This window comes from Tachyglossus aculeatus, chromosome 12 (assembly GCF_015852505.1).
Source record: "Tachyglossus aculeatus isolate mTacAcu1 chromosome 12, mTacAcu1.pri, whole genome shotgun sequence".
NCBI lineage: Eukaryota > Metazoa > Chordata > Mammalia > Monotremata > Tachyglossidae > Tachyglossus > Tachyglossus aculeatus.
Genome location: NC_052077.1, coordinates 8,941,547 through 8,955,292, shown reverse-complemented (window position 1 = coordinate 8,955,292; position 13,746 = coordinate 8,941,547). Strand labels below are relative to the sequence as shown.

At 40.5% G+C, this 13,746-nt stretch overlaps 1 protein-coding gene across 45 annotated transcripts in view; it reads right to left on the bottom strand.

Annotated features, from left to right (window-relative positions):
• ANK2 (ankyrin 2) overlaps window positions 1-13,746 on the bottom strand; it is a 593,212-nt gene that overhangs the window by 119,070 nt on the left and 460,396 nt on the right. For all 45 annotated transcript variants that reach the window (XM_038755377.1, XM_038755380.1, XM_038755376.1 and 42 more), the window contains 4 exons: window positions 13,393-13,491; window positions 12,150-12,248; window positions 4,456-4,554; window positions 1,739-1,936 (listed from right to left, as the gene is read on the bottom strand). In XM_038755377.1, the coding sequence (XP_038611305.1) occupies window positions 1,739-1,936; window positions 4,456-4,554; window positions 12,150-12,248; window positions 13,393-13,491 (495 nt within the window). The remainder of the gene's footprint in view (window positions 1-1,738; window positions 1,937-4,455; window positions 4,555-12,149; window positions 12,249-13,392; window positions 13,492-13,746) is intronic.

Sequence of the window (13,746 nt, the reverse complement as noted above, 5' to 3'; positions counted from 1 at the left end):
TTTTATCATGCTGTGTGCAAGTTAAATGTCAACTTTCACATTTGAATGTAAGAAAATCTGTTCAGTTATTTTTGATGACAACACATCACTGATTTTTTTTTTCTGGAATACCCTTCCGTTGCGGAGTTCTATAATAGTCACAAGTAATTCCCTTATTGATTCCATTGCATGGAACACGACAAGGGAAGTTAAGTTTGAATATTTAAAAGGTCCTGAACTTGTGTATCACTAGCTGGAGCAAGACTGGTTTGTGAGGTAGCAAACATGAAACATTAATGTTTTTGAGCACACTGGTCCTTCAGCTCAATAAATGTTAGGACAGTAGATGTTTAATTCATAGGGAAGCGAATAAAGTTTTGAAGTATTAGTGAGCTGTGGAAAAGCAAGCTGTGAAAAGCTGCCATCACAGAGTTTCTGTCTCTATTTCCAGGGTGGAGTTCAATACCAGGAGAAAGAAATGAGGCCAGAAATTGGATTACTAGAGGCACATAATTCAGGGAAAAATAATCAATTTGAATTATTTATAGGGGTTACAATTTTGCTGATTTAATTTGGGAAGAAATGCAAATATAATTTGTATTCGTGTGTAGAAATTATTTTGTTTGGTCTTATCTTACCTCTAATGTCAACAAATGATGGTGCCTCCCATCAGGAAGAACAGACTGACTAGCCACATGAAGCAGCGTGGCCTAATGGATGGAGCACAGGCCTGGAAGCCAGAAGACATAGGTTCTAATCCTGGCTCTGCCACTTGTCTGCTATGTGACCTTGGGCAAGTCACAACTTCGGTGTCTCAGTTACTTCTTCTGTAAAATGGGGATTAAGACTGTGAGCCCCATGTGGGCCATGGACTGTGTCCAACCTGAATAGCTTGTATCTACCCCATCACTTACTACAGTACCTGGCATATAGTAAGTGCGGAACAAATACAATGGAAAAAAAAAGTCTCACCCGTTAGACTTCAGGGCTAGCAAACCTTGCAGAGGAATTGATTAGAGTGCTAGAGGCTTGTAGTTTCACTTGCCCTCTCTCCTCTCAGACAGTCATATTTCAAACTCTGGGGCACAGAATGCCATGAGTGAGTAGGATGGCAGAGGTGCAGCACAATGAAAAGTGTATATGCTGTCTTTACCATCTTTAGCCAACTTCAGGCTCAGTCAGGACCAGAACCCAATTCTCCTCTTTCCTAGATAGTGGTTGCCTCCTGAACCACCAACAGCAGAAATCATTTCAACAAATGCTTCCAAAATAGACTTCTTATTGGAAAAAAATGTTTCAATCAAGTGTCTAAAACTTCTAAAAAAAAAGTGGAAACTATTTCCCTTCAAGGTCAAAGAACATCCACTGAACCGACCACTATTTAAAATTTCTTTTCTAAAAAAACAGCCTGGAAAGCCCTAGAATTTTGTGCATTTTGAGCTACACTGACTCTATTACTGAGAACCTGTCAGCTTCCATTGTCCATGAAATTAAACCTCCTCAGTAAATTCATCAGATTTGCAAGTGAAAGATTTTAGAAATTTACCTCAGTGATTGTCTGTCCTGAATCTACCTGTGCCCTCAATCTCCAAATTGTAAAATGCCCAAGGTCACAATGTGGTACATTCAGTTGTGCTGAAATGGGTTTGGCGTGCCTACCAGTGAGGAATCTTGCCTCTTGGCTTTAATAATTGTGACAGTGAACGAGCACTGTTTGTTTGCAGTTATGTTCAGCTAAAGTGGATCATGTCACATTTACCAGAGCCCGTGCATTCGGATTGGCTCTCTTGTCAAGGAGGAGCTTGGTCACACGGTAATGTCCACAGTGTGCCGCAACATGGAGCGCTGTCAGGTAATCCAAGGTGACATCATCTACGGGCGCCTTGTGCTGCAGGAGGTGTTTGACGCATTCCACATGATCGCCTTGGGCAGCCATGTGGAGGGGAGACAGTCCGTTCTGTGTGGACAAGAGAACCCACAGTGAGTGTTCATTCTGTCCACAAAAATGGCATTATAAGAAACATCTACCACTAACTCACCAATGTAAACAGGATGCTGGGACCATTATTAATACTGACTTACCTAAATTGGTATAAGGCAGAAACTTGGGCTGCAATCATAGCAGTGGTAGTAATAATTATAATAGTAGTAATAATAGAAATAATAGTAGTAGTAATAATACTAATTAAGTGCTTACTGTGTAGAGAACTGTATTAAGTGTTGGGAAAGAATATATAGTTGGGAATTAGGCACGCTCCCTTAGGAGAGCTCATAATCTAAGTAGAAATAACAGCAGCATTTTTTAAGCGCTTACTGTATGCAGAGTACTGTACTAAGCACTAGGAGAGAATACAAATATACATAGTTCCGGCCCCTGGAGATTTGGGGGCTTACGTTCAATGAGACTTTTTTGAGGAAGGAGCCAATAACAGATACCATCTAGATGCTCCATCTGCTTTATGGTTCATCATCCAAGGTGTCCCACACATAGAATCTTTGAAACCAGAAAATAATAATGCAACCAGATATTACCCATACTTCACTGGTGTGTGCAAATGCACAAATATTCTAACACAATTTTTAGCCAGTGGACAATTGCCTTACTAATCATTTGAGGATATCCAATGTGCCGACATGCATACTCCTTCTGTTTGCTCTCTAAATTTAGAAAAATTTAAACATTTCCCCAGATGTGATTGGAAGGTTTGGGGTAACTGAAGCCTCTTAGTTCTTGTACAATTCCCTCTACGTAGCCACCTATACAATCCACAGATGGACCGAAAACTGCTTCACTGTGCCACTCAGCACTAAGCTGCACATTTAAAAGGCCGTTTCATAAAATGGTAGGAAAGAAACACATTTGGATAGTAGAGGAAAAACAAGGAAGACAAAAGTAGCCTCATAATCTGCTTCCAATTATAGCTGCTCCATTAGTAGTGGTGGAGGCCTGTCTTTAGAAACTTATTTAATTCCTCATATGGTTTAAATGGAGGGGCCACTCTTTGCCCAAATGTTTCAAATTACATGTCCAATTAAAATATAATGATGCTCGAAAATATTTGCTTGATTTGGCTACCTCTTTTTCCTCATATTACTCGGTAAAAGTGTTTCAGCCTCTGTGCCAGGGTATCTCAGGGAGAATAGAGGAGAACACCCAAAACTGCTTGTGCTGCATTATGACTGATGGACTTGAGGTCTTGTCTGCTTCCTGCCTTGTATTTCTCTACATCCTCCTTCCCAACCAGAATAGTTCTTATTTCCATTCTAGGGAACCCTCCGGAAAGAGAACAGAAATGTTAATCTGGTGTGATGGCAGAAAAAGAAAGCTATTTTCGAACATTTTTTTTGAAAATGACAGAACAACCAAAAAAAAAAAAAATCCCATCATGTGCTTTCCATTTATGTTCCTTTCCCACAATATTATCTACTAAGGAGTTATGGCAAACTCCATCTTAGGAATGGGCACTAAAATTCTCATTATCCTGAAATGTATATAACAGCCTTATGCTTAAATCTGGATTATATGACTCTAAACAAAGTAAACTGACTCTGCCAACACCCCTATACCTCTGCCAGTCGAAAATTGACTGCCAGTCAAAAATTTGGAGAGTTAAAAGATTAAAATATCTTTGAGTCCCTATCTTTGGCAGACAGTGTAGCACAGTGGAGAGAGAAAGGGACAGAAGTTAAGAAACTCATGTTCCAGTGTCAATTCGTCCCGTGGCCTCCTGAGTGGTGTTGGATAAGTAATGAGTCCTCAGTTTCCTTTTCTATAAAATTTGGAGAAGAGTTTGAACCCCATGAAGGGTGGAGACAGTTCAATCTATCTAGGGTCTACCTCAACACTTGGAGTAGTGTTGGTGCTGAGTCAGTGTTTGATAAATATAATTATTGTCCCTAGATAAGATATAATTATGGATAGGCTCTGAGAGATGGAGGCTAGTAAGTGGAGAGTCGCAAAGCAAAGCAGGTAGGGAAACTTTGAAAAAAACTTTAACAGAACGGTCTCTGAACCATTAGCAAATGATGTCCTAGTCTATCCTTCACCTAAAATCTTTCCCTTTGAAAAGCAATGGTGTGAACAAAAGTCTTACATAAAAAAACCCCAGCAGAAAATGAACTCTGTTCTCAAATGCTCCGCTGACAAGGCCACAGGAATCATGAAATGCTTCACATCAAGCCCTGCTTTTGGATAGACTTACTCCTTAAGTGACATTTCATAATACCTTCTACCTTGTTTCTGCTCTGCAAAACTGACACAAATAAATGGGGTGATTATGTGAGTATATCTGATATCTCAATACCTGGAAATTTATCCCGAAATCACTAGAATTCAGAAGACTGTAGGAAATCTAATACTGCATTAATCTACAAGTACAAGGGCAGGTAAACCTGACTTTATTCCATGCTTTCTGAAACGGAAAGAGAGTTAGTGTCTTGTTTAATAATCCTTGGGTCACTCCCAGCGGGACTTACCTTGGTCCTAGCTAATAGTGGGGCGCCTCGTTCCAGAAGAAGTTCGACCACCTGGTCATGGCCACTTCGGGCTGCACAGTGCAGTGGTGTTAGCCCATCCTAGCACAATGGAAGAATGAGTTAAGCAAAGTGTCTGTTTTTTGAGGCCCTGTTGCATAACACCTGGAGAAGTAGGGCTCTAGAATACTAACTTGGTCATTCAATCTGAGTTGGGAATATAGTCAGTTGTCTATGAACAAGGAGAAAGGAAGCAGGAGGCTGATGCAGTAAAGTAGTCAGGATAGAATGAGTGATTATACTAACGTAATAGTGATACAAGGTAATCAGGTTGTCCCACGTGGGGCTCACAGTCTTAATCCCCATTTTCCAGGTGAGGTAACTAAGGCACAGAGAAGTTAAGTGGCTTGCCCAAGGTCACACAGCAGAGAAGTGGCGGAGCCAGAATTAGAACCCACGTCCTCAGACTCCCAAGCCCATGCTCTTTCCACTAAGGCATGCTGCTTCTCGATTAAGACTGTGAGCCCTCAATTAAGACATAGGCAGAGCTTAACGAATACCATAAAAAACAGGGAGAAGGAGATGAGGTCCCTGTGGTCTCTTTGGGGGACAGCTGGAGCTTTCAGCACACACCATGGGGACCCAAATAATTGAGAACAGCAATTTCAAGGTGGCCCTCCCTCCCAGTCAGCATCAGTAGTCTGGAGAATTAGCAGGGCAAGTTTGGCAGATGCTTTGAAAATCTACATAAACAATCCTCTTCCAGCTCCTGGAACACAACATGGTGTTGGACCTGTGTTCATGTCAGAATAAATACTAAACCCATAAAGGGAGAGCCTGTGGCGTCTGGAGAGAGAGGACTGGTTTTGTTGGCTAATATTGACCTATCCTGGTGCTAAATAAAGTGTTTAGCACATAGTAAGTATAACAAAAACCACAATTTTTCTATTATGGACAGCCTTAGACAGAAGGAAAAGGGATGTCCCAATCAATCAGTGCTATTTATTGAGTGCTTAGGAGACTACATACAATAATAATAATACCAACAGTTATTAAGTGCTTACTATGTGCGAATCACTGTTCTAAGCACTGGGAAGGCTACAAGGTGATCAGGTTGTCCCATGGGGGGGCTCACAGTCTTAATTCCCATTTTCCAGATGAGGTAACTGAGGCACAGAGAAGTTAAGTGACTTGCCCAAAGTCACACAGCTGACAATTGGCAGAACCGGGATTTGAACCCATGACCTCTGACTCCAAAGCCCGGGCTCTTTCCACTGAGCCACGCTGCTTCTCTAGAAGTTGTAGGGGCTGTATATGTTGCTGACTTGTACTTCCCAAGCACTTACTACAGTGCTCTGCACCCAGTAAGTGCTCAATAAATACAATTGAATGATAGACATGATTCCTGCCTTCAAGGAGCTTACGGCCTAATAAACTTACAGTCCCCAGGGCAATCAATTGATCAATCAATGGTATTTATTGGGTGCTTACTTTGTACACAGCTCTGTACAAAGCACTTGGGAGAATACCATAGAGTTGGCACCCACAAGGAGCTTAGCCTAGAGGGGGAGATAGATATTAAATAAATTGTGGATATGTAAATAAGTGCAATGGGGCAAAGTCAGTTAGGAGAAGAATCAGAGGTAGCTGGGCTATCAAATATTAGGGATATGGGAATTGACAGCAGGAAATGGAATTGGGAGAAGGAGAAGGCATCCAATAGAGGGTACCGTCATCATGTGGAACAGCGACTGTGTTGGATCTGATAACTTTGCATCCATCCCAGTGCTTAGTGCTCATGAAATTCCATAATTCCTGTTACCATGGCATTTGTTAAATGCTTGCTATATGCCAAGTAATGTTCTAAGCATTATTACTGTTATTACCTACTGAGGGGTGAGTACTGTACTAAAGGCTTGGGTGTGCACAATCACGGTAAGAGATTTGGTATTGGTCCTGGAGGGGCATGCAAACCAACAGGAAGATATGCAAACAGAAATTATTTACAGTCAATGGGAGCAGGTTGAGGAGAAGGGTAACATTGTGTCTGGAATAGTAAGAATCAGGAAAGATGGATGGGGGAATAATTAGATGACACAGATTGAGTATCTTAAGTGTAAAGGTGGATGCTGGTTTGTTATGACAACCTGCTTTTCTCTTCAGCCTGACAAACATTCAGGTGCTAGGCTACCTTTTAATTTCAGATCATCAATCTATTTTGCAATTATTCTGAGAGAAGCAGAGGAGTGCAATACAACAGACTTAGAAGATTCATTCTTTGTCCATATTGACCTTACATAATCTCAACTTAGTTCATGAGGGGTATATAAATATTACCATCATTATTATTATTGTTGTTGCATTTAAGTGTTTACATAGATGCAAGTCAATCAGGTTGGACACAGTCCCTTTCCCACTTGGGGGTCACCCTCTAAGGGGGAGGGAGAACAGATATTGAATCCCCATATCATTCTGAAGGCTTCCTGTCAAAAAGGCCACATACCCTTCAAGGAGTCTCTTTAAAGCAACTTGCCTCTCTATCTATTCTATCATCGGTCATATTTTCATTTAGGTGAATTTGGCCCACAGTAAAGTTCGTCCAATTCTAGGACAAGCACTCTAAAATTGACAGTCAGTTCTAAAAGGTTGGTTTTTCCTTTTCAATAAGAGATTGGAAATTAGAAATTAGAGGTTTTTAATTTGACACATCTAAGGGAATATCATTTGATATTTTCAATTATTATCACCCCTTAATTTCCCTTTGGCAGATTACAGGCTGACAGTGGAATGTGGGTAAATCATTAATTACTGAATCATCATAAGAAGGTGAGAATACCTTGTACTGTATATTCTTTAGGGTCTCCCACCTTACCTTCTTTTTTTGTTAAGATGAAGGTTTTGTTTTAAACAAAGTAGGAAGCACTCCCTGTATGGAGAACAACTTGAACTTTGCTTCTAGCAATTTAGAAGTTGTTCTAAAGGATATGGATAATGGAGAAGCATTATGACCTAGTGGAAAGAGTATATGCCTGGTAGTCAGAGGACCTGGGCTCTAATCCCACTCTGCCAAAATGCCTGTTGTGGGACCTTGGGCAAGTCACTTAACTTCTTGGTACCTCAGATCTCCTGTTCTCCCTCCTACTTAGACTGTGAGCCCCATTTCGGACAGGGACTGTGTCCAACCTATTTAGCTTGTACCTACCCCAGCGCTTGGAACAGAATTTGACACCTAGAAAGCTCTCAACAAATACAAGCTAAAGAAAATCTCGAAGAAGGCACAGCAGTCATCGGAGTAAAGAAAAGATGAGCAACATAAACAGGTGAAGTGAATGACTTGAAAAGGTTAACATACAGGGGTCAATCCAAATATAAAGCAAAAATTACTATTGCGCAAACTTTAAGATGAAAAAATAGACGTTTGGCAATAAAGGTAGATTTTATGTTTTCCATCAAGCTCTTCAGTATTTTTTAAAATAAATTTACTCTGCCATCTCAAATATGTCTTTATCCTTTAATTTAAAGGAGGTTAATGGAATTAAACATATTTTGTTGCAGGAATTAAACTATTTGCAGTGCACACTGTTTAACTGTATGATTTAAAAATCATAGGCTATAAAGATATAATGGAATTCAGATATTTGGGTGAAACCAACCCCAAATGTTACACTTCTAAAATAGCTGTAGAGTGTTTACAATACATAACAGAAGAAGTTTGTCAGTCCAGCAATATTACATTGGGCAACCAGGAGGAGACAAAGATTCTAATATTGGCAATCAATCAAAGAACTGTATACAGAGCACATTACTAAGCACTTGAGAGAGTACAATATAACAGAATTGGTAGACACATTCCCTGTCTAACAAGACAACATACCTGGAATACTGATACATTGTAACATAATGGGCTAGGAATTGGAGACATGTGGGGAGTGAGGTGGTGGAAAGGAGGAAAGGGCTTTGGAGTATTGAAAGGAGGTTCCAGACCTCTCTGAGTCTGGATAGAAAAAGAAATACATTTTTTATTCTTTATCACAAGGCCCAGCAAAGGATGAAGCTCACTGGAATAGTATGACATCCAGTGGCTTCACAGCAGTCACTGGTTACACTATAAGCAGCTACAGAACGTGGCTCAGTGGAAAGAGCCCGGGCTTGAGAGTCAGAGGTCATGGGTTCTAATCCCACTTCCCCACATGCCTGCTGTGTGACCTTGGGCAAGTCACTTAACTTCTCTGTGCCTCAGTTACCTCATCTGTAAAATGGGGATTAAGGCTGTGAGCCCCACGTGGGACATCCTGATCACTTTGTATCCCCCCCCCCAGCGCTTAGAACAGTGCTTCACACATAGTAAGCACTTAAATACCATAAAAAAAAACCCACAATTATTGGTCCTGATCTTGAAGAGCCTCTGGTCATAGAGAAACTATGAAGGTGGGTTTCAGATAGAGAAGGACAAAAATGAACTTTAGTCTTCAGACATTTAAAAGTCATTACAAGTACAGGTATAGGTCCCAAATGCTACACCATGCTGCCTGCCTCTTAAAGGAGAAAATAAATCATAGTTAAGGAGGTGGGTTATCCTTGGTATTATTTTCAGTTTGTCATAATGCTCTTTCCCTCTTCAGGCCAACACTGGTCTAGGTTCACAATTGCAAATGACACCCTCCCTATGTCCCCTCCCTCTTTCATCAAGGCCATTCCTTCTTGAAACTCAGCAACACACTTTTGGGTGCCTTTCTCTCTCTGTCTCAGTCAATGAATCATTGGTATTTACTGAGCACTTACTATGTGTTAAGCATTGTACTAAGAGTACAACCCAACAGAGTTGGTAGACATAATCCCTGCCCACAATAATTTTACAGTCTAGAGTTGGGTCTCTCTCAAGCTCCATTTTATCTAGTTATTAGTCTTCCAACGAGGACTGTCTGTAGGTCCTTGTTCTCCTCCCCAAAAGAGAAGCCAATCAGAGTGTGGAGACAATACGTGCATCAATTGTTTGCGGTCCTGTGGATTGTGGAGCACAAAGGAGACCCACTGGGACTCTGTGGAAGCAAACATCCTTGGAATTCTCCCACATACATATGATCGACCCAAACTTGTCAGCAACAAGATTTCTGGAACCCACCTAGGGGATTATCAAGCTACAACAGATCACCCTTCCACACTAGCTGGGAAATCACTGCATACAGAGATCACAAGAAACAATTATGACCTCTTTAGAAGAGATCAGCACCTTTACCTGAAGACAACTGATTACTTATGCTGGCCTGTGATCCCTGCTACCTCTTATATGGGGCCCTTAGTCATTTTAAAATTATTTGGACTGGAGAATGAATTTTTAAACTGTAGTGAAATTGTGCAGCTTTCTGCTTTATCATGAAAACATCTTCACCTTTTACTAGCTCCGTGAATTGCTAGGAAGTCAATGCACTCTAGATTACGATTTTGATTTTGTGGGGGAAATGTTGGAGGGTTGGAAGGAGGGAGCTAAGCACGGTGACTGTGACTTAGCATGGTGGAGGGGGATGGAAAAGAGGATGTCTTGGGGGAAAGCTGGTATCTTTGTAATGTACAAAAATGTATAGTTTAGTCTTTGTTTTACTCCAAGAAATCAAGACACTTAAAAAATGAAAATACCAAATTAGACATTCAAAAGATACATTTACAAAGAAGCATTTTGAATTTACACAGAACTGACTTTTCCACTGTTCCCACCCCACCACTGTCCAGACTCCACAGAAGAACCAGAAGGTAAGCCCGCTGCTGGGTAGGGACCGTCTCTATATGTTGCCAACTTGTACTTCCCAAGCGCTCAGTACAGTGCTCTGCACACAGTAAGCGCTCAATAAATACGATTCAATGCATGTTGGGGGAAGAATGTGTTTAGATTTAGAGAAAGGTCTGAACTTCCCCTTTAAACGCAAAACACATTTACACAGGGCAAGTAACACTCTATGCATTTCCTTTGAACCCTCCAGTCTGATGGCCATAGCAAAGGGCAAGGCATATGGGCAAAGTAAAGGGAAAGGAAAGGAGGAAGAAGAATCTATTAAATACTGCACCAGGGCATATCAAACTACAACAGAGACAACTATGACAGAAAAGCAGAAAGCTCTGGAATTTCTCTCTCTGAAAAGTGCTCACAGCTGCTCTGGACCAGCTGCTTTGGAGAACCAGGGTTGCACATTGTGAAAGCAAATTAAAGCTCTCAAGGACAGGCAAGGCAGGTGCTGGACTCTGGGCTCTGGCTGATTTGGGTAGTGGCTTGTGCTAAGAGCTCAAGTTTGTCCTCCAGTTGAAAAAAGCTGGTAAATGCCTGCATTGTATGACAAGATTCTGCATGCGGAGAGCCTCCACTTGACCCTGCTCTTCAGAGTCAAACCCAGATCTGGCTTATAGCCAACCAAAAGAAATTTTCCCAGAGAACTGGGAATACCTTTCAAGGGATGTACAGATTTTGCATTTTCTACTCCTCCTGAGGCTGAAGTACCCATCATAGAAGAGAAAAATGGAAACTCTCCTATGACTGAGGGAAAGATTCCATTATAGTGCAGACATGTTGGGCACATGTGGGGATAAAGTATGCTTCATATCAGTCCAACAGAAACAGACTGGTAGCAAGACATACTGAGATTTTTACAGCTATCCAAAAGTATTTACTGGTATTAGCCTACAAATCATGAGAATGATTGGAGGGAGGAAGGATTTGAGATTGATAATAAGTTCTTTATCAAATTTGCAAGAAATTCCACGTGGTCACTAAGTACTGTTTGACTCCCTGAGGGTGGGTTTTAAATTGAGGAGTTCCTCAAAAGCAAGTAGTTATGTATCAGATTAATAACATGTTTGGGAAATTAAAGGTAAAAAGCTGGAGGCCTAGTTATCGACTTTCATCTTTGAAAGTGAATTTATCCAAACTATCATTTAGACTGGTATTAATGATGGTAATTAATAATGACATTCCAATGACAGTCCAAATCAAGGCCAGAATGAATTTCCACTTTTGTTTTGGAGATTTTAAGTTAAGATACTGCAAATAAGTGTGGCTCAGCAGAAAGAGCACGGGCTTTGCAGTCAGAGATCATGGGTTCAAATCCCAGCTCCACCAATTGTCAGCTGTGTGACTTTGGGCAAATCACTTAACTTCTCTATGCCTCAGTTACCTCATCTGTAAAATGGAGATTAAGACTGGGAGCACCCCCTGGGACAAGCTGATCACCTTATAACCTCGCCAGCGCTTAGAACAGTGCTTTGCACATAGTAAACATTTTAAAAGTGCCATCATTATTATTATTAATATCTGACTACATAAGGGTCTAATCAATCAATGGTACTTATTGAGTGCTTACAGAGTGCAGAGGACTATACCAAGGACTTGGGAAAGTACTATAAGTAGGCCCAATCCCTGCCTTCAGAGAGCTTACAATTTAGCGGAGTTTCAATTTAACATCCCCTTTCTCTGACTCAGTTTCGGGCAAAGATTCCATTTCATTTTATAATTTCCAACTCTTGCAGTCTACATAATAACAATGGCATTTGTTAAGCGCTTACAATGTGCCAAGTGCTGTTTTGCATCACAGAAGATGATTCCAGAGAGTCATCTTCTCTACCCAGGTCTATGTGCTGGTATTTCCAGATTGCAGCTAGAAGAGCACAAAACAATGGGAACAGCAGGCAGTTGAAGGAACAGATACACTCACCCTGGTTTTGGCATCGATCTGACCTCCACGATCCAGCAAGAGTTTTACCATATTGGTGTTTCCCCTTTTGGAAGCCACATGCAGAGGAGTGATTCCATTCTGCACCACGAAAGACCAAACAAGAACACATTGGGTTTGACAGGGTATGATGGGAAAGCGTGGTTCAGGAGACACAAAGGATGTTTGCCTCAAACTAAGATTGGGTGCTTTACTTTTTTTTTTTATAGGACAAAGAACAGAGGAAACCAGAAGAAAACAATCTCAGAGTATAGAGAATGAAGTGAAATCATTCATCTCAGTGAGGTTAATCAATATTCTGATACATTGATACATGTCAGGCTAAGTTTACAAAATATATTGCACATTGGTTAAGAGCCAAGAAGAGCTATTATTATTAGGAAATGGTGGTCAAACTTTAGCTCTACCAGGCTGATATTTTAATTTGGTGCCTTTTTTATTTTTACAGCAACATAGCCTAAAAAGTGAATCCTAAAAATGGAGGACTTCCATTCAAAAAAAATCCGGTTAATCCATCAGGGTTACAGAAAAACCTGACTCCATTGGACATAACCTTTTTGAAAACAATGCAGCAAAATAAGAGCTCTTATAAATAAAATAAATCAACCATACAGTGAGTGGGGAAACAAAATATTGACTACCTATATTCCTAATGTACTATATACTCTGATGACATTGGTAAAATATGGACAGCAGTGTGCCCATATCCACAGTTTGTCTTCCACCTACTTTGAATCAGTCCTTCACTTTGAACTGTGCACTTAGTATTTTTTGACACCAAAATAGCTGACTTTATAATTATATGATAGTGCAAGAATGGCCCATTTATCAAATAAATAAATATTAAGTGTATAGATCATTCTTCATCTGAAGAAAGCTCTGCGGGGAGTGCTTACAATGATTAATTGTGAAACATTGGAATTCAAAGCATCATCAGTTCCCCGTTTACAGAGAGTTACCAAGTGCCATCTGTGTGAACGGCAGTAACCCTCTGGTTGGGATTTAGGATGGTATCATGGAAAGCACCTGGAGAATTGGCAAAAAAACCTTAGATGTGCTACACAGATTGGAGTAGAAACAAATCCAAAAGAGCAAATTCCTTGGGCAAAACACAGCTATTTACTAGAATAATGGCATTTCCCCTACTTGCCCCCTTTATTTGGAATTTTAAATAAACATCCCCACAGAATACACTGCCTAAAGGAGGAAAAGAATTAATCCATACCCTGGCTGTAAAGTCCACAGCGGCTCCTCGGTTCAGAAGAAGGGTAGCTACGTTAACATTTCCGTAATGTGCAGCTATGTGTAGTGGAGTGAAACCACTCTGTAGAAACAGACAGAATGACGGTTAGCAAACCATTTTGACATTTCCATAGGATCACAACATTTTATCCCAGAATCTTTGAAGCCCATGGCTTTTAACACTCAACACTGGTGTATTAATTACACCCAGTTATAAACCATGGTTAAAAATGACATAGAGATGGGAGAGTATAAGAAATAGCCTTTCTTTCTTGTAATGGGTCCAATTTCAAATATATTATTTGATGTGGAATTTGTGAAGATTAAGTCTCTGAAA